The following is a 25,792-nucleotide window of genomic DNA, read 5'->3' as shown; positions in this document are numbered from 1 at the left end:
GGGGACATGATAGCAGTTTTCAGGTATCTAAAAGGGTGTCATCAGGAGGAGGGAGAAACCTTGTTCACCTTAGCCTCCAATGATAGAACAAGAAGCAATAGGCTTAAACTGCAGCAAGGGAGATTTAGGTTGGACATTAGGAAAAAGTTCCTAACTGTCAGGGTAGTTAAACACTGGAATAGATTGCCTAGGGAAGTTGTGGAATCTCCATCTCTGGAGATATTTAAGAGTAGGTTAGATAAATGTCTATTAGGGATGGTCTAGACAGTATTTGGTCCTGCCATGAGGGCAGGGGACTGGACTCGATGACCTCTCGAGGTCCCTTCCAGTCCTAGAGTCTATGAGTCTATGAGGTGCAGGAAGGGGTGAGGGTTCCAGCTGGGGGTGCGGGATCTGGTGTGGGGCTTGGGGTGCAGGAGGGGGCCCCAGGCTGGGACCAAGGGGTTCCGAGTGTGGGAGGGGGTTCTGGGCTGAGGTTGGGGTGTGGAAAGGGGTATGGGCTCTGGCCTGTGGGTGCAGGGGTGCGGAGTCAGGGGTGCAGGCTCCGGGCAGTACTTACCTCAAGCAGCTCCTAGAAGCAGTGGCATGTGCCCACTCTAGCTCCTATGCAGAGGTGCAGCCACATGACTCTGTGTGCTGCCCTGTCTGCAGGCACCGCCCCGCAGCTCCCATTAGCTGTGATTCCCAGCCAATGGGAGCTGCGGTACCAGCACCTGTGGATGGGACAGTGCGCAGAGCCCCTTGGCTGCCCCTAGGTGTAAGAGCTGGAGAGGGGACAGCCGCTGTTTCCAGGAGCTGCATGGAGCCAGGACAGATAGGGACTAGCCTGTGCTAGCCCCACTGCACTGCTGACCAGACTTTTAACCCCTCCAGTCAGCGGTGCTGACTGGAGCCACCAGGGTCCCTTTTCGACCAGGTGCTCTGGTAAAAAACGGGACACCCGGCAACCCTAGCTCCCCCTCCCGGCCCCTTGGGCTCTCCAGCCAGGTATTCGGGCTGGCAGGCAGAGGCACAATAGCAATGGGCCTGTGAGCCGGAGCTGCATGGGCAAATGGGGCTGGAGGGGGTAGCAAGGACAAGTGCTGGGCACAGACTTTCTCCGGCCCTGAGGGCTCTCAGCCAAGCCCAGGGCAGGTGCACAGGGCCAGGCTGGGTCTCCCGCGTAGGCTGAGCTCCGTGTGGCGAGGGAGCAGGGCCAGCTCACCTGGCCAGCTGGACATAGTGCCAGCACCTCGGACTACCGGGCCTGTCAGGCCCTGGCTGGCTCACACAGCCCCCCGTCCCGCACAGCAGTGGCCCCTGGGGCTTGTGTGTGAGCAGGAGACACTTGGCTGGGGGTGTTTTAAAGGCAGGGGAGCCTTCAGGGCTACGGCGATGGTTTTTCAGTCCCTGCCACCCAACTGGGTGAGGCCTTGGCCCAGGTCTGGCAGTGCGTGCCTGCTCCCTCCGCCCCCCCAGCATAAGCGCTCAGCCGAGCAGACTCCCTCGCTCCGGGGGAAGATGCCCAGGGCCATGCCTCATTGTTCAGAGTTAACCCACCGTAGCAGCAGGGCAGGCAAGCGCCCTGCATCAGACCTGCATCACAATAGCAGCTGGCGAGTGATTCATCCCTCTCCCCCGGCAGTTCCCGGCAGGCAGGGCCCCCCTTCACACTCAGCTCTCCTGCCTGCCCCCCACTTCTGTGCTCACACCATGTGCCCTGCGCCCCATCTCCCCGTAGCTGATTCAGCCAGGGCTGCAGACAGAAAGGCCGGGAGCTCAGCCTGAGGTGAATGCAGTGGGCTGACGAGGTCAAGTCTCTGCCCAGAGCTGTCACCCTGCTGCACTTCCGAGCCACGCCCTCACCGGGGAACAGCAGCGAGTCCCCGTGCCCTGCCTGTGGCAAATGCTTCTCTGCCTGTGGTCGCCGTTTCAGCCTCAGGAGCAGGGTCCCAGCTCCGACTCCGTCTCCGGCTCTTTGCTGCCTGATAAGGGAGTAGTAGGGAAACCGGACAGTGGCTTTGAGCTGGCTTATGACCCATAGCTGCCCCCAGCCGTGGGCAGGCCGGGTGCCACGCTGGGTGGTTTCAGCAGGGCTGACACAGTGAGTCAGTGCCAGGGCTGGGATTACAGCTCACAAGCTCTAAGTCTCAGTCCCATGGACTAACTGCACAGTTTGCCAGCAAAGGGAAATAAGTAAGGAATTGGACCTGTATCTATCCCCTCTCTCTAACTGGGGGAGCTTGGCACCTCACAGTGTAACATATTTACCCTCACACACCCCTGGAGGCAGGGCAGTGCTATTATCCCCATTGTACAGATGGGAAACTCAGGCACTGAAAGGGTAAATGACTTGCTCAAGGGCACACAGGAAGACTGTGGCAGAACCATGACTTGACCCCAGTTCTCCAACATCCTAGGCTAGTGCTCTAACCACTGGACCATCCTTCCTCTTGCTAAAGCATTTGCTTTTTTCTGCTTCATGTGGCCGCACTGAACCAGTGAAAGTACCAACAACACAGCAGGCCCAGAGTAGACGCTATGAATTGGTTTAAGTTCTGTACTGTGCCCACTGAAGGTTCTGTTCTCACCTGATTCGGGGGGCGGGGGGGGCTGCCCTCTCTAGAGCAGGCAAAGACGACAGCTGCCTCCATCGCCAAACCTTTGGTTCACCAGCTCAGTCTTTTCTCTGCCTCAGCACCCAGCTATGCAAACCCCCAGAAATGCCCCCCTCAGCCCATGAATATCTGTGGTTTGCCAGCTGGTGGAAGTGGCAGGTTTCTTGGAGGGTAAGGGCGCAGGCAGGTGTGCAGAGCTGTGGGAATGGGCAGCTAGCGCTTTTGTAGCCAGACAGCTCAGGAAGTTGGGCGGCTGAAGAGATCTGCCTGCTCTGGGATCTCTCACAGAGGAGAGTGCCCGGAGGTGCCAGCCCAGCGTTTGTGCCAGGAGGACACATCCAGCCTGCCACAAACACAACTGAGCCTGAAGTAAATCACGCTCAGACATCACTTATCCTGCAAATCCCAACCTGTGCCATCTCCCTGCTGTCCTGGCACTCAGTAAAGTGCTCCTCTATGTGCACGAGTGTCGATGGAAGGGAAACAATGGTTAGTTCCACCTTCAGAGTACGCCAAAGGCTATGGCCTTGTTCTGCGGGAGATCCTACTCGCGACTGACCTGAGCATTCTCCATGGGGCCCAGGGGAAGTGGAAGCTAAGATCAGCACTTCACACTAGTTGCCTTCACCACTGGAGCACAAAGCCCTGCTATGGCAGGGGGTGGAGTGCTCCTGTATTGAGCATGTGGCCAATGCGTTTGGAATTTGTTATGCATCACTGAAGCGTGTTGCATGGACACATCTTCCTTTACTCCAGTCCCCCTTGGAATTAGCTGATTGCTGGGGGCTCCAACACACAGGCTCACAAAGGTAGGTTGAGTGCGCCATCTAGTGGCAAAAACGTGCAACTTATACTTGCCTACAATCCATAGCAAGATTCAGCTGAGCCCTGGTTCCTTGCATTCCCTTGCCCCCGTTTAATAAAGTGTTCTGGATTCCAGCTGGATTAGGCTGAGGCCGCGGTTCTCAACCCAGGGTACACACACCCTTGGGGGTGCGCAGAGCTCTTCCAGGGGGTACATCAACTTATCTAGAGATTGGCCTAGTTCTGCAACAGGCTACCTAAAAAGCACTAGCAAAGTCAGTACAAACTTAAGTTTAATACAGACAATGGCTTGTTTATACTGCTCTATCTACTATACACTGCAACAGAAGTACAGTATTTATATTCCAATCGATTAATTTTATAATTACATGGTGGGACACTTGGGTATTTTTATGTCTGATTTTGTAAGCAAGTCGTCTTTAAATGTGGTGACTCTTGGGGTGTGCAAGACAAATCAGACTCTGAAAGGGGTGCAGGAGGCTGGAAAGGTTGAGAGCCACTAGGCTAAAGCCTCCAGCCCAGAATCCTGCTGCTCCTGCTCTACATGAGACACTCTCTCTGCACCAGCAACAAAAACTCCAGAGCATCCCTGTCAGGCCTGGTCTACACTGCAGAGTTAGGTCGATGCAAGGCAGCTTACGCCATCTAACTATGGAAGTGTCTATAGGAAAATTTTGCTCCCGCCGTCATAACTTGCCTTCTATACCAACAATCATTCCATCTCCACGAGAGGCACAGAATCAATGTCGACATAACTAGGTCGACACAGCATCAGTCTAGACACTGCATTGCTTACATTGACTGCTGCTGGCTTTCAGAATCCATCCCACAATGCCCCACACTGGCAGTTCAATGAGTAAAAGTCCTCCTGGTGAGGACACGTACCACCGACACAAGGAGCAAGCACAGACAGGCACTGTAAGCAATGTAATTACTGCGGCAGCTATATGCCAACGTAAGTTAGGTCGACTTAATTTTGTAGTGTAGACATGCCCTCAGACAGAGGGAACTGCCAGTCTGAGCGGTCATGGGCTTTGAAGGCCTGGGACTTTCCAGTCCTGGGCCCCAGAGCGCAGCCATGCAATCACAGTGGCTGTGTTGTAAGGAATGGCTGCAGCTCGAAGGGAGCACAAGGCTCTCAGCAGTTCCTCAGGCTCCTCTTCTGCCTGGAACTAGAAGCAGGTCAATGGAGAGAACTCGTGATGGGGCAGCAGCCAGCACAGGCCTCTGTCTCAGCACTGGCATGCTCTGAATCCACTGAGGAGCTTGGGGGCCAGATCCTGTCCCTCTGTACTTTGTGGCTGTCATTGCCACCAGAGCACAGCACTAGCTGTCCTGCATGGGTGGCGTTACACCTTTTTTGCACTGGTGTAAATGATACAAGTTGCAGAGCAAGGGAGAATCAGGCCCTGGATATTTGTGTGCGCAGAATGTGCCCCTCTGAAGTGCACTAACTTAGCTCTGATGCTTTATAACCCCTTTATGGTTGTGCTTTTTATATACCAGATGCTCACGGTTTTATCATCTTTTGTATACCCCTCCTGCCCCCAAAGCTATAGCCAAGGGGGTTGCAGGTTCCTGCGACACCAAGAATGGTGAGAGAAACCCCAGAGCATGGGAGGGACGGGGGAGAGCTGGGAGTTCCTCGGCTTCCTGAACTGGAAAACTAGGACTAAACCAGATGTTGCCTCATGGTCGGTTCTCCCCATACCTGCAGACACTCCTTTGTGGGAGCAGAACAGGCCCCCTTGCAGACAGGAAAGGGAACACTGCCCCCTGCTCTAGACAGCATTTGCTGGCATGAAGCATGAGACACTTCTGCATGAAGGTCACCGTCAAAAATCCCCATGAATCAGCACCTGTCTATGTCAATATCTTTCTCTCCTCCTGTTCCCCAGCTGCCCTACTCCTTTCTTAACTCCTGTGTCTGCTTTTCCCAGTCTCAGCCTTCTGCTGCCCTCCACACTTAACGTTAATACTTCGCTCTTACATGGCACTTTTCTCCAAGTGGTCTCAGAGCACTTTACAAAACATGTCAGAATCTTTAGCCTCATTTACAAATGGGGAAACTGAGGCACAGGGAAGTGACTTCTCCAAGGTCACCCAGCAGGCCAGTGGCAGAACTAGGAACTGAACCTAGGTCTCGTGAGTCCTAACCCAATGCTCTATCCTCTAGGTCACACTAAGCCTTGTGTCCCTCACTGTATCCCAACTAACATGCCACATTGAAGCAGCATTTGTCATTAGCTCTCAAAGCACTTGACAAAGGAGAGCACTCATCTTTCTCCTTTCTTCCAACGGGGAAGTGAGGTAGATCGCCTCAAGGCCACACAGCAGGTTGGGGGCGAATCTGCCAATAGAAGCCAGGTCTCTCGAATCCCAGTGACTAGGGCTGGTCTACACTGACAACTTACTTTGGCACAGCTGTGTCTTTTGGGGGGTGTAAGACCTGAACCCAGGTCTCCCACATCCCACAAGTGCCCTAACCAGCAGGTGACTGGCTGTACTGGGGTGGGGGCTTTCTCCCTCTCTCTGTCCCCAACCTTCCTATCAAACAATAGTGAAAGGTCTCAATGCCAAAGAGGAGACATTTCTAAACTCTCTCCCACCCAGTTCTACTAGTGAGCTATCCAAAACGCCCACAGCGCCTCTCCTGCCTCCCGAGAACTCACCTGCTGCACAAAGCATCCCAGCTACACTGCCCTCATCTCCATTGCCTGCATAACAGCCAACTGCTACCTGGGCCCATCAAGACCTTAGTGTCAGTTTTTCTGTGGGGGCTGTGTTTGGACATTCTGCCTACTCTAGAGCTCCCCGGGTACTGACAGTACCGTACACATCACACATTGCCGGACAAGGGGATTTGCCAAAAAAAAAAAGGCCTTTTATTGGTAGCACAGTCTTCCTTTTTAAAAACCAAAACAAACAAGCGAAGACGTTTCACAGCCAAAAGGAAAACCTGTCCTCATAGGACACGGGAACCAGGATTTAGGCCCCAATCCTGCAAACAGCCAGAGAGGGCAGATCCTTGCACCTCCATGGATTCCCACTGGAGCACCACATAGGGTGTAGGCTGCTTCTACACGGATCCAGTTACAGGATCAGGGCCTTAGGGTGCCATGGGGCTGAAGAGGCAGGTAAGGCTCTTTCAGTCACAGCCCAACCATTTTCATTTCTGCTCCTAGTTCTGTTGAAGCATCTCATCCTAGAACACTAACGAGGAAAGATTTGGCAGAATTTCAGCATGCCATTCCCCCACCCCACTTTGTCCTTGTATAACCTGTGCAGGGCAAACTATGTAAGGAGTAATGTGAACAGCAGAGAGCACACTGTGGCCAGGAGGTTTCAGAATGACACCTAGATCTTAAGTATCATTCTTGTTCTTCAAGGCAATCACTTGTGAGCGTCACAGAATCCCCCGCGGCGGCCTCTGGACAGCGCCCACTGCTGTCAGTTTGGAGTCCGGGCTTCAGGGAATAACGATTTGGAGGGAGGGGCTACAGAGTGCATTGATTGCTCATGGGAGGGGCCTGTGTGGACAAAGGATGATGCGATTGGGTGGTGTAAGTCAAGCGTAATTTGTGAAAGGTTTCCATTACATTTCTGAGGCTGCAATTGGCTGTAACTCTTCCTCAGCCACGTACCTGGAGCCTTGTAACCGTGAGACGGTTTGATCTATTGAAAGCTGATTTCTGAAGTTAGAATATTCCCTTGCGCCAATCGCTGATTACACAGGGGTGGCTGATACTCAACCAATGCTGATTGATACTGAATTCTGGCCATTTATTTAAATCTTTGCAGGTTCATGGACAGGTACATGCCAAAATGGGCTGTGCAAGAATTATACAAAATGCTCCCCAGGTAACACAAGTCAAAGAATGCATCATACAAGCATCTGCTTAAAAACAAAAATTCTCAAAGGTGATTCAACTGCCTCCTTGCAAAAGAGCAGCACAGAGGCCACGCAGAAACACCAGAGAAACGCGAAGGTCTACAATAGTAAAACCACCCCCCAAACAAACCAGAAACATTTCCTTCGACGCTTCCGACTTCACACACAAGCTACAGACTTTCCCTGCTTGGCACTTTTTTCCCTTTTAAAGCAACAAACAAAGAAAGGCACAATTCCAAGGAACTGATCTCGGTGCAGAAACAGGAGCCCAGCATTCATCCATAGCTAGGACTTTCCCCACCATGAGACCCAAACCCAGCTCTAGATACAGGGACAGGGACAGGGCTTTGGCAACAGGGCTCCTTGGTTTGGAGAGTCCGAGCTGTCCAGCTGGTTTGGACCATGGTTGTCTGCAGGTCCTTTTCAGCTGAACTCCCGGCCAGGGAGTAGGATGGGGGCCACTAAGGTCCAGAGATAGAGGAGGAGACCAGCCCAGCTGGAAGAGATCTTCACCCAGACTGCAGTCCACGGACTCGTCATCATCTGGGAACCTTCATCGGGCCTGAAACACCAAACATGAGCCCCCGCAGTCAGGTGAAATCAGGTCACTGCAACGTACCAGGTAGGCAAGTTCCAACTGGAATCTCCTGCCCATTCCCCTGCCTGTGCCCAGCTCTGTAGCTGGGAGAGAAGTAAGGACCTGAAGCCATGTACCCAAGTGGTTAAGTTGACTATAGGGGTCACTCATGCATGGGGGATTCCCTTAACTAGGCGAGCACCGGTTTCAATTCACATCTTTAGTTAAACTGGTGCTACCCTGGTCGCTCCACACCAGCCTGCATTACTGCTGATTCAAACCACCTGCTCCTACTTGCTCTTGCAGAACCACAGCTGCCCTGTGGACAGCGAGAGCCGGACACAGACCCAGCTATGGGGAGAGCACGCTGGACCCCGCACAGCTGCTGGGGAGCAAACTGGAGCTCACTCGGACGTGTGCATTGGCAAGGCAGACTGTCAGCGAAGGGCTGACGGCAAAGTCACTGTACCGCACTGCCGGAGCCGGGACTGGAGAAGTGCCTGAGTGACTGGTGCTTTATGAATAGCAAAGGAGAGAGAGGGGAGGGGCAGGACAGGGGGCAGCGACAGACACGTCTCAGGGTCCCAGTTAGAGTCTCCCAGGTGAGGTTCTCCAACAGCCAGATCATCCTGACTTACAATGGAGCCTGCAGAGCCCCCACCCGGACTCTCACCAGAAGTTAGGTTCCACTGCAAGCCCCCTGCTCGCATGTCTGGCAGAGTTCAGCTGAGGACACCTCCAAGGAGACCCAGCCTGCACGGCTGCTGCAGCTGCTCTGCACTGGTTGCCAAGGCAACCCTGCTATCATGGCAGTGAAGTGCGGGGGGGCGGCGGGGGAGCTTGCCATGAGCCACATGCCCCCAGCAAATGAAGCTGCACAGCCCAGAAACTCCACGTTCAGAGCAGAGCCACAAAGCCACTTGGGAGGCTGCACGCAGCTAGGGCTTGCTGATTAGCTGGGAAAGCTGTCAGTCACACCAGGCCAAGAACACCTAATACTCATCTGCCTCTCGCCGTATGGGCCTGCTGGGGGGAGTGGCAGGGATGGGATGGGGAAAGGCATGGAGCCGTGGGCTGTATTACTAGCTCTGTAGCCAGCCAGGAGGAAACTCTCCCGGGGCGGAGGACCAGCGCAAGGCCTGTGCACCACTCAAGTCCTGCTGGAGCCTCACAGGGCTCTGCCTGGCGTGAATTTCGCCTTCAGAGATCGCTTGCTGTGGTTGTGTTTGTCCCTGTGTGTCTCAGTATCTGCGATGTGGGCTCAACAGCATGTTCACAACACAGATTGCGTCTGGGTCAGCCTTCTCCTGCCCTTGAAATCAAAGGTGACTCAGTGGCATCATCGCGGTTTGATTGATGGGGAAACCGAGGCACGGAGCAATGAAGCATTTTTCTTGCAACGGAGATCCAGGAATAGAACCCAGGTTCCCGGATTTCCAGCCCAGGGCCTCACCCACCAACCCATTAATCCCAGAACACGAGGAGATTAAGTGCTTCAGGGATAACCCCGTTGCCTCAATAAAGGCCTAACCCCTCCTGTAAGCAGTAATCAGGGGTCTGATGCTTCCTTAGCCCTGTATGAGAAGGAGGGAGAACAACAGCCACACCATGGGCTGGGGACACGGAGGCTCCACAGACTGCTCCCTCCACCCCAAATCATGGTGGAAACACCTCCACATAGCCAGACACTGCTGAGGCACTATGCTGGGCTGCCAAGCAAGCCTGATCCCATGCAGGCGTCACCCCTTTCTCTGCCCTGCAGCCCCCAGCCAAAAGCACCAGCTCCTGGCACTCACAGCAGGACCCCGGTGCGGACTCAGAGGGCAACAGTGGGGAGCTCCTACCTGTACCAGTTTGTGAGCGTCATCATGATGTAGAGGGAGGCCAGGAAGAGGCAGATGTGGAAGAAGGTGTAGTTGTAGGCCACGCCATCCTGCTCGTTGTCATAGGCCCGATGTGCCCCATCTTCCACGCTTGGATCCCCGCCACTCAGCATGGCCGGGCTCTCCTCAGTCAGCATCATCTTGTTCACTTGGCTGTGGTCTGAGGAGCGGATGCTGAAAGCAGAGACATCAGGGAGAAGTTAAAGCCACTGCAGAGAGGCTCAGAAGCTCTATACTCCTGCCAGTTTTGGATGCTGCCTGCAGGGGAGTTCCCCTCCCCTCCTCGCTCACCCCTCTGGCTCACTCACAACGAACAGGGTCGTAAGTCAAATGCCACAGCATGCCAGGCTCTGCCCTCAGTTACATCTCGCTCAGGGGGCATCTCTGTCTATCCCGGGCTGCATGACCCTCAGGAGAAAGCCCTGGGGTGTAGGGGGTGCTGCCCTGGAGCTCCCAGGCCAGCACTGCTATAACGCTTCATGCCGACTTCCAGAGTTCCCCTGCTCTGCGGCAGGAGACAAGATGCTGAGCACCACTGGGGAGAAGGAGCCAGGGGGTTCCCCGCCTGGCTCAGAGATTTGGGCAGACACACTCCCCATCAGCCATGGAAGGAGAGCCGCAGCAGCCTCAGCCCTCACCTGATGAAGAGTGTGCACAGGAGGAAGATGACCAATCCCACAATGCTTGGGGCATCCCACCACTGAGTCACCTGCCCATCAGCCACGAGGCCAGCGGTGCTGTTCCTCACCAGGAGCGTGGGGTTACAGTACTTGTCTGAAAAGGAATTCAAAAGCCAGTGTAAGCAGCAAGACCCTTTCCACCCACTTGGGCCTGCAAGGGCCTGTGGCTCTGGCCGGTGGTGTTGGGCTGGTGGCCCTGGAGACCGGAGAAAAGGCACAGCCAGCAGCGCAGTAATTCCCTGCTCCTCCTCCCACCATCCCAGCAAACCCGGCCCTGGGAGGAGAGAGGGTCGGGGCAATGCACTGATCAGCTCAGGGACCCTTGTGGAGGTTGCTAACAAAGATCAAGGTGAGAGCCAATTGAAAAGTATTCAGTGTGTGCTGCACCCCGCCTATTTCACAGAGACCTGTGTCCCTCCCCCCCAGGTTTTTTGCCACCCCAAGCAAAAAAATTTTTTGGCTGCCCCCACTCCAGCCCTGGGCTCCCCCCCCGCACCCCGCTGCTGCCCCAGCCCTGGGTTCTCCCACCCCACCTGCAACCCCCTGCCACCCCAGCCCAGAGCTCTCCCCCCCGCCAAGCCACACCTCCCTGCCATCCCAGCCCTGGGCTCTCTGCCCCACACAACCAGTGCAGCCCCAGTTCTGGGCTCCCCCTTTCCCTCCCTCAAGTTCCCCCCCACCCACACACCCCCTGCTGCCCCAGCCCTGGGCTCTGCCTCCCCACACCTGCACCCTCCTTCTGCTCCAGCCCTGGGTCACTGGTAACTTGCTCCCAGGGCGGGTCATTCAGCAGGAATTTTGGATGTGCACAAAACACAGACAGGATTGGTTCCCATTTGGTTACAGAACTGCAGTAAAGTGGAACAATTTTCAGCTTGTGTGACTGGAGGATATCTGGATGCATATTATAAGACTGTCTTACGTAAATGAGAAAAAGTTGAGGTGCCTTTATTATTCTTTTGTTCCACTCTTTCTTTCTATGGGGAATTTGACAATGCAATATCACTGTCTTCCTCTTAAACAAATAAAACTTTTTTAAAAAAAGGGGGCAGTAGCTATTGAAAATAGCAATTCCAGTCCTAAAAACTGCTGGGAAGCATTTCTTGCTTGCTTTGCTGGTGTCTGGAGCTGCCCCTGCTCCCCCTCCCAGCTGCTTTCCAATACAGACCTGAAGGTGAATGCCCGACAATACTGAACTGCCTCCCCCACCCCCAGCCTCCGAAGCTGAGACCCCTTCACGCGCTGGAGTGGGGGCAACGATCCTCATGTAACTGACAACTTCCACCCACTCAAAGGCACACACACAAGCCCTGGACTGGCGCATACCCTGCACCCTCTGGGCTGTGTCATAATGCCAAAACAGTGGGGCCTCTAGCTACAGCCTACCCGCTACAGGGCTGGAACGGGTTGGCCCTGAGCAGCAGCTACAGCTCCTGGGACTCGCTGGCTTCAGATCTAGTTTGTAATCAGTAACAATCGCCAGTGAGGGGAGCTGGGTACATGAGGGGCAATGAAGCCAACTGGATGCCAGACAGTAAAAGGTCACGTAGTGATTGGGAGAGGGGAGTGAGCAGAGAGAGGACCTGGCCAGGGGGGTTAGGAGACAGACACCCCCTGCATTAGCCTTTTCTGGATGGGGGGTGCCACCCCAGGCTGCTCCAAAGTCACCTGCAGCCTCTGCTGGCCAATCATCCGCTCCTTCGAACCCTACCTCCCCCCACTCATCTGAGAAGCTGGTTTGCCAAGCTCCACGGGTAGGGTCTCCTCAGAGGCTGAGGCAGGGTTCGCATGAGTCACCCTCGAGGCACCGGCCGAAAGCCCTCGAGCGCCAGCGTCACTTACTTGGTACGTTCGCCAGGGCCGACCAGGTGATGAACAGGGTGTAGAGGGTAATGATGGAGGCCTGCAGCAGGCCTGAGTGAGGCTGAGCATCCTGAAAAGGCAGTGAGCAGGTCATTCAGAGTCGGCACCATCCCCAACACAACCAACCACCCGGCTCAGACCAGCAGGCAGCATCAGCAGGCACTGCCAGCCCAGCCCAGGGCAATGTCAGCAAGAGGCTGGGGGATTTGGAGGGAAAGGAAAAAATCTTCCTCCCATTACTACTGCTGAGTATGCCCCGGCACAGCTAGGGCTAGCCTGACCCTGCCCAACAGACCCCGAGCAACCGGACTAGCTCCCTGCCCCAGACAGGCCCTGACAAGCCATCGATTTCAAGCCCAGCAAGTCTGAACTGAAAGCACCACGTGCTTCAGAGGGAGGTGAAGGAAGCCACAGCAGCAGGTTTGGGATAACCTGCTGGAAGGAAAAGTTTCTTCCTGATCCCAAACAGTCAGTTGTTGGTCTATGCCCTAAAGCAGAAGGTTTTACACCCCTACGTAGTGTAACTGGCAATATGATCATCATTCATAGACATGTCTTGGCCTCAGTGAGGTCTTGTGGCAGCAAATTCCACACGTTAATTTTGTTCTGGGTTATTAGAAGCATCATACAATCCTGCAAGACGTCCCTGCCCAGTCCTGATGACACTGCAAGCCAGGGGTCCTCAGTGCTGAGCGACCGGAGGGACCAAAAAGCACCAGGTGACCTCGGCTCAGCAATCTGGGAGGCTGGACCAGTGTTACCCACCAATGCCAGCTTATGGCACAGTCTCAGAGCATCTCCACCGTTCCCCATCTCACCAAGCTGGCTGCCAGGAGGAGCAGCAGAAGTTCCCTTCTCCTCTTCCCCTTCTCCTGGCGGCTTAAAGGAACGAGAAGATCCCACAGCAAGGCCCTGCATTACAGGCCCAGTCACTCTGCACTCCCCATATCAGGCAGCACAGAGAATGATAGACACAATTAGAGCGCAGGGAGCCCAGCACACACTGCTGGAGCTGCTGAGAAGCTCTGTATGGCCTCACACAGCTTGTGAACCATGATCTGAGCAACCCTGCTGCAGACTATTGCTTGAATATTAACTCTGCTTCCAAGAGTCCATCACTTCAGCCAGTCCAGCAGACGGGTGCTGGCCCCCCAGGGGGCAAGAGGGTAATCTGAGAAGCTGGCTCCACTGCCCCACCACGAATGCAGGCTGCAGAGCGTGCTGACTAGCTCTGATTGCAGATGATGGCTGGCTGGCTCGGCAGGACTGAGGCCTCCTGTAAAGCCAGGGCTCTGTTATCCGAAATGGGGTTCTCCCCCAGAGCTAAGTCAGGGGAGGTGTTATCTGAAACCAGGCCAGAGCTGGGGAGGTCTCCATGCCAGATGAGGGGCTTTTGTTTCACAGAGGCTGGGCTGTACCAACTTCGGCATCAGCAACTCATCGCCATTACGAACTGGGCCTGCCGTTGGGCCTAACCCATGCATGCAGCTCAGCCGCTGTTCCCTGCTCAGCCATCAGATGGTATGCGAGCTGCAGGGGGTGAAGCAGCCTGTGCAGCGGCAGGCTTCCAGCAGCCGCCTGGTTCCCCCCTCACCTGGATCTTGGGCAGGATGGACACGACAGAGATGATGATGCAGAAGATCAGGTTGAGGCTGATCAGCACCTTGTTCTCCGTGCAACCATCAGGCTTGGTGTAGTAGACGTACAGCAGCACCACGGCCGCGAGGGAGACCGCGTAGAAGGTGAAGGTGAAGATGAAGAGGGCTGGGGAGAAGAGAGGATGGAACTGGGTGCAGTGCTCTCTGGGGGCCCGCACAGGGGGGCAGAACCAGGCTGGGCTCAGACACCAGCCTGGAGTTCAACGTCACACGCCCTGCATGGGTTTCACACCCTGTAAAGTTGTGGACCTGCTATTGGCACAAGTTACCCGAGATCCCTAGAACTCACAGGAAGGGGTTAGTCTGTTTTTGTAGCTTGTGCGTGGTCACTTTCCCTGTCTTCCTGCATGGTCCCACAGCTGTAGGGAAGAGAAAAGCTACCAGCAGGGAAACCTGATCCTTAAGCCACCACAACGGGCAGGAGCAAGGTCCCACTCAACTTTTAGACTGATTGGATTTTAACGCTAAAGGGGCCCCAATCCACTTATCTGTCCCATTTCACGAAGAGACAGGAATCTACTTGGGTGGATCTACCAGAATACGCTCCATACAGACCTGCATACCAGCCCTTGGCATTGCCTTCGTTCGCATTACGAAGCCAGATCTGACTCCAGGAGTGGGCAAAGTCAATCAGGAGGATGAGCTGGATGAGGATGAAGAGGAAGGACCCCACCACACCGAAGTAGAACCACACTGGAGTGGGGAGAAAGAGAGAAAGGAGCTAATGCTGGGAACTGTTATACGTTCTTGATCATACCAATGAGTCCCTTGTGGATGAAGCCAAGAGAAGAGACGTCTTCCCGGCGTCTCTGCCCAAGCACTGAGCTGCTGAGGGGACGCCAGCTCAGTGTGTGTCAGTGATGCAAGTCCACAGTGCATCCTCCCAAGATGATCTCGGCACGGAGATCAGCTCCGAGGAGAGATAATGGACAGCTGTCCGTCCTCTGGGAAACAAGGGAAGGTTTCTACTGCAGAAGAGGATGCTTAAGACTTCATCAGCAGGCTTTAGACCAGCTTCTCTTCTCCCTCAGCCCATGCTGGGTCCTTGGCTAAACTACAGAAGAGGTGTGCTCGTAACTGGGATTTAAAACAGCAGGGAAGATGCTGCAACTTGGCTTGTAGCACTGGTTAAAGCCTACCTGGGAGCCAGAACTGAACTCATGCTGTTATCCTGAGTTAAAAGCAGAATTTCCATGTCATCACTGCTATTTTAACCAGACTTAGCTAACCTGAGTCTGGGACACAACTTCACCTGAGTGGAGATAACACCCTACCAGCTTGTACCCCATTGCCAGTCAATTCAGGGCAGTGAACACATCTAACAAGGCTAGCTTGGCCCTCCCCAGATATCTGTGGGTTATCCTTGGGCTCAGCTTAGAGCATTAGTTAGTATTTGTATCGCACTGGAGCCGGTGAGCTCCAGTCACAGAGCAGGGCCCCGCACAAACAGAAAAGAAAGACGGTCCCTGCCCCTCGAGCTTGGCCCTGCAACAAGCATCCAGGGAGTGCTGGGGTGAGGTGGTTAATATGTCTGTAAAGACCTGGGTTAATCAGCAAAACCAAAGAAGCCCTAAGACCTGGGCCAGCAAAGAGGTGTGGCAGGATCGGGAAGGGTCGGGGGAGGACGGGACCAATCTGGGGGAGCTGCAGGACTGGGCAGTGCCTCATACAGCTGTTCTGGGGGTTGAAGAATTAGCTTGAATCTGTGAACCTGTTGACCTGTAATCTGAACTCATCCGTCAAGGGAGAGTCAACAAACCACCGGTGTCTCTGGCTAGAGAGCAGCTCCCTCTCCCTCTCCCTGCTGTTCAGCTGGATTTTTACCACTCTCTGCCGGAACAGCTTCCATCCAATGCTCCGGATGACACCCTCGGCAGCCTCTTCAAAGAGCACCCAGCAATAGACAGACAGGTCTGCCAGTCCGAGATCAAACAGCCCAGTGACAGAGTCGCTGTAACAATCAATTAACCTCGGCTGAGACCGCACTAGAGACAGCCACGCCCTCACCTGCAACAGAAAGCCAGGCTGGGACCCGAAGGATCCCTCACTGTGACGAACTGGGAAAGTTCTTAATGTTTGCTCTGAATACTGTGTTGGTGCCTCAGTGTCCCCATGGCAGTTCTTAAGTATCTGGCAGAGCAAAGGGCCAGTGCACCTAAATGCCTGACACTCTGTCTCCTAGCAACTGATGGCCTGGGCCCCTCCTCTGCAAAGGTGCCAGCTGAAGGTGTTGGAGACAAAGGGATCAGGTGACCTCCTGGCCCGGGAAAGGGGCTGAGCAGAGAGGAGGGGCTGGGAGGGGTTGTTAGTCTGGAGCTGGCTGGGGTCAAGGGTGGAGGGCAGACCTGGGGGTCTGGCTCACTGCCCCCCAGAATGGACCCAGCCGAGGGGTCCGGTTCGCTGTATCTACAAGCTCTGTTTTAGACCCTGTTCCTGTCATCGAATAAACCTCTGTTTTACTGGCTGGCTGAGAGTCATGTCTGACTGCAAAGTGGGGGTGCAGAACCCGGTGGCTTCCCCAGGACCCCGCTGGGGTGGACTCGCTGTGGGAAGCGCACGGAGGGGCAGAGGATGCTGAATGCTCCAAGGAGAGACCCAGGAGGTGAAGCCGTGTGAGCTTCTTGCCCTGAACAAGTCTGCTCCAAGGGAGAGGAGGCTCCCCAAAGTCCTGACTGGCTTGGTGGGGAGCAGTTCCAGAGCATCGCCCGGGGACTCCGTGACACTCACCATGCCGCATTATTCCATTTACTGGAGCTCTCCCCCTCCCTGCTTCTTTTTCACAGCCAAGCACAAGCACGCTAACCGCACGGATGAACCAGATCAGGGAACACACAAACCCTTCTGTCCTGGAGAGTCATTTTCTTATGTCGCTCTGCTGCCAGCGTGCCCATGTGATCAGACACAGAGTATTGATCCTATTACATCCCAGTCTGCTCCCGAAGGCTGAAGCTGTGCCAGGGGCTAGTTAGATTTTTTTTCCCAAATGGGAATTTTGCTTTGGCAGAGAAATGGGAAATAATTTCCTGTGGCAGGACTAATGGAGGTTCTGTCCCCACCACAGCTAATGGAGGGGTTTGTTTTTATATTTCTATCACACACACACACACTCACCTACGTCATCACTTGCTGATTCACAATGCAAACAACTCCAGCTAATGTAACAGGCAAACAAATGCACGTTTAGTGGCAGAGTGAAATCCATTCACCTTCCTTGAAAGCAGAAGTTGTAGCACAGCTGCCTTGGGGGAGGGTCACTACGGACTCTGGGTGTGTTCTCCACGCGCCTCCTTACTCAGTCGGCTCCGAAGCGATCACACACATTGTGGAGGGGACACATGCAATCCCATGGGGGCACGGAAAGCTCCCCTGGTGCCTCCCCCATCACATCCCTCTCGCAGCACTCGGACTTTTCCCATCCAGGGCCACAACCTAGGAAACTGGGCCACACTTTGCATGAAGGCTCCACATTGACAATGGGTCGATAGATGTTACAGCACGTTGCAGACAGGAGTGAGGGCGTATTACACAGGGTTATAAGCACAGCAGTAGAAGCTGTTGTAAATGGTTATAAGCAACTCTGTGACCCCCTGGACCATTTGCAATTGATTCAAACATAGATGAACGCTTTATACACAGAAGCGTAATATGAAGCATGAACAGAAAGGGTGCATGACAAGCCCAGGGCCAGAGGACAGCGCCATAACAGACACAGCATCAGCGTGGCATGGGGAGGTTTAGGAAGTATACTCAGGACAGAGTTGGTCCCCACTCCCACCTTGAAGGGCTTTCTCCATGCTTCCAAGCCCAGCACTGAAAACGGCTGCACCAGACTGACGAGCCAGTATTGTCAACAAGATCTGGAGCCAGGAAAGCCCTGCTCTCTCCGGAGAGAGGGATGCTGGGAAATTTTCTCCGACCACAGAAGGTGGCTGCACTCTAGGTAATAACTTTGCAGGCAAATAACTGTGTCCGCAAAACAGGAATGCCCTGGGCAGAGTGCAGTGGGGCCAGCCCACGAGCATGCAGCCATAAGGCAGCTGTCAAGGGACACACTTTATCAACCAGCTTACAGTTGCTGTGCATCTTGCAAGACACCATGTTGTTCCCTGTTAACTCTTCTGGCTTGTCTACGCAGGAAAACCGACCAGAAGAGCTATTCCAGAATCAGAGTGTCCACCCAGGCAGCTATAGCAGAATATTTCTAGTACTACCAATTCACATCCTACCTTATTCTGGATTAACTCCCCTGGGTAGACCAGCCCTTACACAAACAAGAACCAGTTGCTGAGACACAGAATACAGCCAGGCTGGATTACAGCAGCATCAGTACTGGATTTGCTTCATAAGTTATTTCTTGCTGTCAGTCAGCTAAGCTATCCTAAAGCCTGCCTCAGCCACTAGGAGAGAGCCATTTCCTTCTGTGTCCTGTCCTGGCTCGCAGGGTGCACACCCACCAGCAGCAACTTTCCTATCCATGCCAGGCTGTGTGCATGAGCCAGTAAAAAGGCATTAATACCATGCTTCTGTAGCTAGTAAGCACCATTGCCCTCAGCTGGGGGGAATGAGCATTGCTCAAAAGTTTAGCAACTTGGTAAGGACACTTCCCGTGTTCCTATGTTTGTGACCAGAGGCGGCTCCAGGCACCAGCGCTCTAAGCGTTTGCCTGGGGAGGCAAGCTGCGGGGGGCTCTCTGCCGGTCGCCGCTAGGGCGGCAGGCAGGGTGCCTGCGACGGCTTGCCTGCGGAGGGTCCGCTGATCCTGCGGCTTCAGCGGATCTCCCGCAGGCCGAAGCCGCGGGACCAGTGGATCCTCCGCGCTTGGGGCGGCAAAATGTCTAGAGCCGCCCCTGTTTGCGACTCTCGGCCTTTCATGCCAATGAGCATGATGACGCTCTGACCAGCCTGACAGCAAACAGCAGCTCCATTTCAGCTCCACTTGGGTTACTTTTGGAGCTGATGGCTAATAGAGCTGTTCCCTATGCTGTACGTGGAGCTGAGATACCATTTGCATGCATGAGTTACTGCTTCATTACAGCTCAGAGGTGAAGGCTTCGTCTGCACTAGTACAGACCCATGTATGGACACTATTATTCCAGTTTCATTTACACTTGTTCCTAATCAAATTAAACTAAATGAAATAAGCCTAGTTTAAACCAAAATAAGAATGTGGCACCAGTATAATTAAATCAATTTAAACACACACCTTTAAACTGGAGAAGTTCCGTGTATCGACAAGAGAGGAAGTGAAGAATATAATGGTTATAGGCCAGTTAAATTATCTGCCTTGCTTCTAGTCCAACAGGCAATGGGCATTTTCCCTTCCCTGCATCAGAGGGCACTAAGCAGTAGAACTCTTTTCTGTAGTACTTTTTAACAGCCAAAAATCACGAAAAAAAAATTTAAAATGTTCTGCCAGAAATCAGACCTTCCAAAGCACATGGTATGTCTGTGAGGGGGTGTTCTGTAGCTATTTCTATGACAGCATTCCTCAAATGTGGCCACCAGGACTTTTCTTGTGGTCACAGCCTCTTGGGCTGTGATTAGGGGGGTGGGAGGGGACACACAGCGGCCCCTCCCACTCCCTGGTGCTCCTAGGTGCACTATTTGGTGTTGGTTACTGGGGCTTCCAGCAGGGGTTGGGCCCTGCCCCCCTCTGCAGATACCTGGGGCACAATGCTGGAGGACCAGGCAGCCAGTGAGTTCCTCATTTGCCCAGGGGTGGTGGGGCTCGGGCTTTGGGCTTCAGCCCTGTGTGGCAGGGCAGCAGGCTCTGGTCATGGGGATTCGGGCACCAGTCCTGGGCTCTGGAGCTGCATGGCGGCAGGCCCCAGGCTCCAGCCATGTAGCTTCAGGCTCTGTTCCCCAGCTGCCTCCCCTGGCTACCCACTCCCCCACCCCCATCGCATCTGGCCCCCATCCAGGGCTTAATTTGTCCCCATGCTTTCCAAGGCTGAGTAAGTCCACTGTGAAAAGTGATACGTGTGTGTTTGTTAATATCACTTTTCACAACAGACTTACTAGCTAGCAATAAGTAAATGACAATCATTTGGATGTGTCTATGTGCATATTTGTTTTGTTTTTCCTAAAGCTAATTAAGTATTTCAGGGAAACATGTGAGAGCGGCCACCCGCAAGAGTTGGTGGCTGCACTCTGAGGCCACCAAATAATTTTCACTGAGAACCCCTGTATCTATGGTGTCATTACCTGGGGGGCTCACATCCAATTAAAAACAACACTCATTCAGTGTGAACCAGCATTGCACCAAGGCCCTGAGCTACCTGAAGCTGGGCTCCAGCAGACCACCAAGGGAAGTAGGTCTGAGAGGCCAGGGACCTCACCTGAGAACGTCCCGATATCGTTCAGGACCAACAGCAGGAGCAGTCTGTAAGCACTGACTGTACAATTATATCAATTATATCAAGGCACAGCCTAGGTTGCACGTAACCTGCAGCTAGGCTTGGATGTGTTTACACAGGTACGTGTCTTTACCTGACGTGAACGATCCATCGGGAATATAGAAAGCGCCCACTGTGATTCCAATCAAAATCAGGAATTTGAAGAACCAAAACCTGGATGGGAAGACAAGAGGTAAGAAAAGCCACCTGAGATCGAGGAAGGGAAGCAAGCTGGCGAGGCCCATCCAGGCCAAGTCCTACACCCACTGATGCTCATTATTACTACTTGGAGTGGAACCAGAGAACAGGAGTGCAGTTGACTCATGCTATTTATAGTGCACAGAATCTAGAGCAGGTGTTGGCTTCCTGCCCTGTTTCCAGTCAATAATAAGTCACACTTCTCTCTGGTCAGGAAAATAGCTACCTTTCAAAAAAAAAAAATCTGCTTTTGTCGATAAGCTGCTCTGTGATTGGCTTGGAAAAGAGAAAGTTTACATGCAGCAGCCAATCAGAATACAGCTATTAAATAACGCTAGACAGAAGAACTATTCCTTTCTTGCAGCAGCTTTCACCAGGGAAAATAATTAAAGCTCCAGTCAGCATGTTATGGAATAGAGCAGTCATAGATCAGTGACGCCTGCTTTAAAATGAGTAAGAACTGCAGTATTTATCTAGCAGCAGGAGGCTATTACCCTGCAGTAACATCTGCTTTGACCATGAGAGCTGCAGGGAGTTCAGGGCCAAAATTTAAAGTGTTTTATTTATTTTGAGAGAAATGTTACATACCTACCATTATGAGATTTACCTTTGCACCAGTTCCCCTGCAGGGTTTGCAAACTAAACAGTGCAATGGGCTAGAGCATGAGAAACAGAACGCAAAACCGGGGCGCTGCCTAGTTATTGGACTCAATATCCTTCCCTACAAAGAGAGTGAATCCTAATTGCCTTCACTGCAGGAAATCCTTGGTGAGGTTCTGTGGTCTGCATTAGACAGGAGGTCAGACCAGATGATTTCTTTCTAGCCTTGAAAACTGACCAGCAGATTCTCACCAGGAAGATGAAAAAGCATCCGCAGTATAAAGCAGACAAGATTTTTTTGCATTACTTCATTGCGAACAATCAGTGGCTCCGTCAGTAACATGCCAAGGACATTTTAAAATAATTGTGACTTTAAGTGAAGTGCTTCCTGTTAACATCAGTGAGGCGAGATAAGTCACAGCGTGCCTCACCCATTCTGAATTGCTGCTCTTGGGTCCTTACTGCTCCTCACACAGATCATGATCAAGGCGAAGAGGAAGAAGAAAGCAGCCGTTGAAAAGCACATGCGGTACACAGACTTATGACCCAGGAAGGACTTGCAGTTGACACGACCTTGGATGCCTAGACTTGAGCTGCCTCCTTCACAAAAGCCAGGAAGCTGTTACAAGGAGAGACAGGGAGAAAACAGTTCTGTGAGCACCTCAGAACATTACCTCAGAGCAGCGCCTAAAGACTCCACCAAGATCAGGGCCATTGTGCTAGGCACTGAATTTACACAGAGGACTTGTCTACACATGAAAATTAATCCAGAATAAAGCAAGGTGTGAATCTGAAGTGGATTAATGATTCCAGATCAATTGCATATGTGGATGCTCTTATTCCAGAACGAGTGCCTCCAAATTAGCTTAACCAACTTCCAAAAAATAAGTGCATTCAGCTGATTTGGAATAAGGCATTCTAATTCTGGAACTGAGTTAATCAGGAACAGCTATTCTGGAATAACTCCCCATGTAGACAAACCCAAAATAAGAGTCAATCCATCCCTTGAGCTAATAGGCCAAACAAAGGGATGGGAGGGGAGGGGAAGTGACTTGGCTAAAGTCACATAGCAGGCCAGCAGCAGAACCAGGAATAGAATAGCAGGGAGGGATAGCTCAGTGGTTTGAGCATTGGCCTGCTAAACCCAGGGTTGTGAGTTCATTCCTTGAGGGAGGCATTTAGGAATCTGGGGCAAAAATCCATCTAGGTCTTGGTCCTGCTTTGAGCAGGAGGTTGGACTAGATGACTTCCTGAGGTCCCTTCCAACCCTGATATTCTATGAACCCATGCCTCCCATATACCAGACACTCCACCATGTTAGGTAATTGCTTTTCCTTTTTAACTGGGATTTCAGGGGAAATAGGTCCCAGTCTTGCAAGCAGCTCTGTGCTGGCAAACTCTTTACGGACTCTGTACAGAGGCAGAGTAATTTGCAGGGCCAGGGGCCTTTAATTCTCTACAAGTTTAGGCAAAGGGAGCTGGTAGCCAGAGTCTGACTGGCTTCACAATGTCCCTTTCTAGCTTGCACACAAGAACTGACGAGAATTCACAAAGTTCTCACCAGAAACGTAACTGTTCCTCTTTGGGGGAAAACACTTAGTGAATGTGCTGCTGGCAAGGGTGCAGCCAGGCAGTGCTAGAGGGTGCAGTCCACAAGACAGGGACGGTTCTGGTAGTGGGAATATCATCTCCCACCAGTAAGCCTCAGCCTTAATATGGAGGGACCACTTTCAGCAATGGGGGTGGGGGTGGGGGTGGGGTGAGTTAAGATGCACATTTTTAACAGCAAGGGTGAATAACCCCTGGAACATCTTCCCAGGGGATGTGGTGGATCCTCCATCACTGGGCATCTGAAGACTGGCTGTGGTCCTGAAATACATCCCCTCAGTTAACCACAAGTGATTGGCCTCCACGCAGGAATTACAGGGTGACATTGTAAGAGCTGGAGAACACAACGCAAATGAGCTGAATATAATTTAGACTTAATCTATTAATTTAGTATTCACGATCTGTTGGTTACTCAGCCAGTTACAATGCCAGGATGGGACTGAGGCAGCATGGCCCAATGGACAGCGAGTTGTGAGAACTGGGTGATAGGTCACTTTGTCTCACTGTGCCTCAGTTTCCCCATCTGAAAGGAGAGTTAACAACACCCTGTCTTTATAAAGCACATTAGGATCTATGGGCGGTGGGAAGGGAACACTGCATGCTAAGTATTAACATCGTTTTTCCTTTCTTCAAAATGTCAGAGACTTCAATATTTAAATCCTCTTTCCCCGTTACGTTTTCTGACACCTGCCCCCGCCCCCCTCAGTTCACTCCTTTCTTCTGCCTTTGCTCAGAGGTCCCACGTCAGCGGGGCAGGGCAGGACGTTGGAAATGTTGCTTACCTTGTGCAGCTGCTCTTCCACACCGGGTATGATCATGATAATGGATACCAGCGTGCCCAGGAACAGGAAGAAGGTAAAGATGAGGCGGGAGATGGTGGAGTTCCTGGTGGAGGGGCAGCAACCACACAGGAGGCAGGGAGCTGAGCCGCACAGACATGACACCTGGCAATGGAAGAGTCAGACTGAGCAAACAGCGCAGAACAAGAGATGGTACCCGGCGCCGTGGCCAATTCGCTTCCTGCCCAGTCCCTGCTCCCATGAAGAAATGGCACCTGGTTGCCGACCAAAAAGAAGAGGGCTTCCCTCTGTTGCCCCAAACCAAACCATGAGGGGAAGGGGAAGGTACAGGTTAGGCAGGTCTGACGAGGTTTGGCTGACAACCAGCGGGATGGGCAGAGCCCAGGCTGAGAGATTCTAAGACCAGTCTGACCTGCATCACACCAGCCTGAGCACTGCCCTGAGTTCAGTCCTGGATGAACTGAGCAGATCTTTTACACAAACGTCCAATGGCTGATTACCCTAACGGTTAAAAATGTACACCTTATTTCCACTCTGGGTTTGCTTCGATTCACCTGCCAGCCACAGGCGCTGGCTTCCTCCTTTCCCCGGAGGTGCTCAACCCCTGCTCAGCCCCAGACCCCGCCCCCACCCCCACCCCACCCCACCCCTTCCTCCAAGGCCCCACCCCCACCCCATTTCTTCCTGCCCCCACTCCGCCTCTTCCCACCCCCTCTCCATCCCTGCCCCACCTCTTCCCGCCCAGTTCTGCTCCCTGCCCCGAGCACGCCTCCTCCTCACTCCTCCCGCTCCCTCCCAGCACCTCCTGCATGCTGCGGAACAGCTGATTGTGGTGGGTGAGAGGTGCTGGGAGAGTGGGAGAAGGGGTGCTGGCTGCTGGTGGGTGCAAAGCACCCACTATCTTTTTTCCATGGGTGCTCCAGGGCTGGAGCACCCACGAAGTCGGCGCATATGCTTCCCGCCACTGGATCTGGTTGTACGTTCGCTAAACTGAAAAGCTCGTTATCAAATATCTGTTCCTCGTACCGGTACCTATAGACCATGATCAAGTCACCCCTGAACATTCTCTGTGTTAAGCTAAATAGATTCAGCTCCTTGAGTCTAGCACTGTAAGGCAGGTTTTCTAACCCTTTAATCGTTCTCTTGGCTCTTTTCTGAACCTTCTCCTTCCTGACTTGTGGGCACCAGTTCTAGACGCAGTGTTCGAGCAGCAGTCACCCCAGAGCCAAATACAGAGGTAAAATCCCTCTCTACTCGCACTCGAGATGCCTGTTCTCACATTAGCCCTTTTGGCCACAATGTCGCACTGGAAGCACATGTCCAGCTGAGCATCCACCCCTAAGTCTCCTCTCAGAGGAGCTGCTTCCCAGGTTACACAGCAAGTCTGTAACAGATCCAGGAATTGAACCTAGACCTCCCCAGTCCCTGGCTGGTATCATAACCACAGGACCATCCTTGGGTGCATTGCAGCCTGTGGACCTGATGCTGGTCTCCTGCTAATCAAAAGTTGCAATAACTCCATTGCAATGAATGGCGTTAAACCAGAATGAGATGAAAGTCTGGCCCCGGGTGCCTTAGGGCACTAGTGGTAGTGCTGAGGATGGAAGCACTAGTGTGGACTAGCTGCCAGTGTTTTCACCACCATGTGGTCCAACTCTGCTCCGAGCCAGTGAACAGTGCTAGACTCCCAGCCTGCTACACCAGGGCTCCCCCAGGAGCTGCCCCAAGTGGGAAATCCTAAGGGAAAGGCCAGTGCTGACACAGCCCAGCTGGGCACAGGCATGCTTTAGGGAGTTCTATTACCATTTGCTCCCAACCACACTGGCTGGTCAAACTATAACGGGGCTTCTGCATAGCAATTTGCTTTGTACAGATAATTATCCCAAGCTTTTCTTAGCTCTTCTCATCTGTAGATCCCAAAGTGCTTTACATAGAGGTCAATGCCGTGACCTCCATTTTACAGATGGAGAAATTGAGGCACGGAACTGTCAAGTGATTTGTCCACAATCAGCCAGCAGGTCGGTGGCAGAGCCAGGGATAGACCCCAGCCCTCAAGTCTCAGTGCAGCGCCCTAGCCAACAGGCCATACTGCCTCCACTGCATGAGGCTTAAATGTTGGTGGCTGCAATTTTCCACTTTCACCTATTTAGACTGTGTCTGCTCTGGATTCCCAGGCTGCTGGCACCACTGGGGCCTGAATGCAGAGCAAACAGAGTC

At 53.1% G+C, this 25,792-nt stretch overlaps 1 protein-coding gene across 1 annotated transcript in view; it reads right to left on the bottom strand.

Annotated features, from left to right (window-relative positions):
- Positions 1-1,153: 1,153 nt before the first annotated feature.
- Positions 1,154-25,792, bottom strand: part of SERINC2 (serine incorporator 2) — a 38,526-nt gene continuing 13,887 nt past the window's right edge. The window contains exons 2-10 of the mRNA XM_050932346.1: positions 23,558-23,719; positions 21,599-21,786; positions 20,464-20,543; positions 14,531-14,668; positions 13,912-14,081; positions 12,297-12,387; positions 10,413-10,548; positions 9,736-9,948; positions 1,154-7,876 (exon numbers count right to left, since the gene is read on the bottom strand). Coding sequence (XP_050788303.1) covers positions 7,738-7,876; positions 9,736-9,948; positions 10,413-10,548; positions 12,297-12,387; positions 13,912-14,081; positions 14,531-14,668; positions 20,464-20,543; positions 21,599-21,786; positions 23,558-23,719 — 1,317 coding nt within the window. The 3' untranslated portion in view covers positions 1,154-7,737. The remainder of the gene's footprint in view (positions 7,877-9,735; positions 9,949-10,412; positions 10,549-12,296; positions 12,388-13,911; positions 14,082-14,530; positions 14,669-20,463; positions 20,544-21,598; positions 21,787-23,557; positions 23,720-25,792) is intronic.

This window comes from Gopherus flavomarginatus, chromosome 22, assembly GCF_025201925.1.
Source record: "Gopherus flavomarginatus isolate rGopFla2 chromosome 22, rGopFla2.mat.asm, whole genome shotgun sequence".
Classification (NCBI taxonomy): Eukaryota; Metazoa; Chordata; order Testudines; family Testudinidae; genus Gopherus; species Gopherus flavomarginatus.
This window is presented reverse-complemented; position numbering and strand designations above follow the sequence as displayed.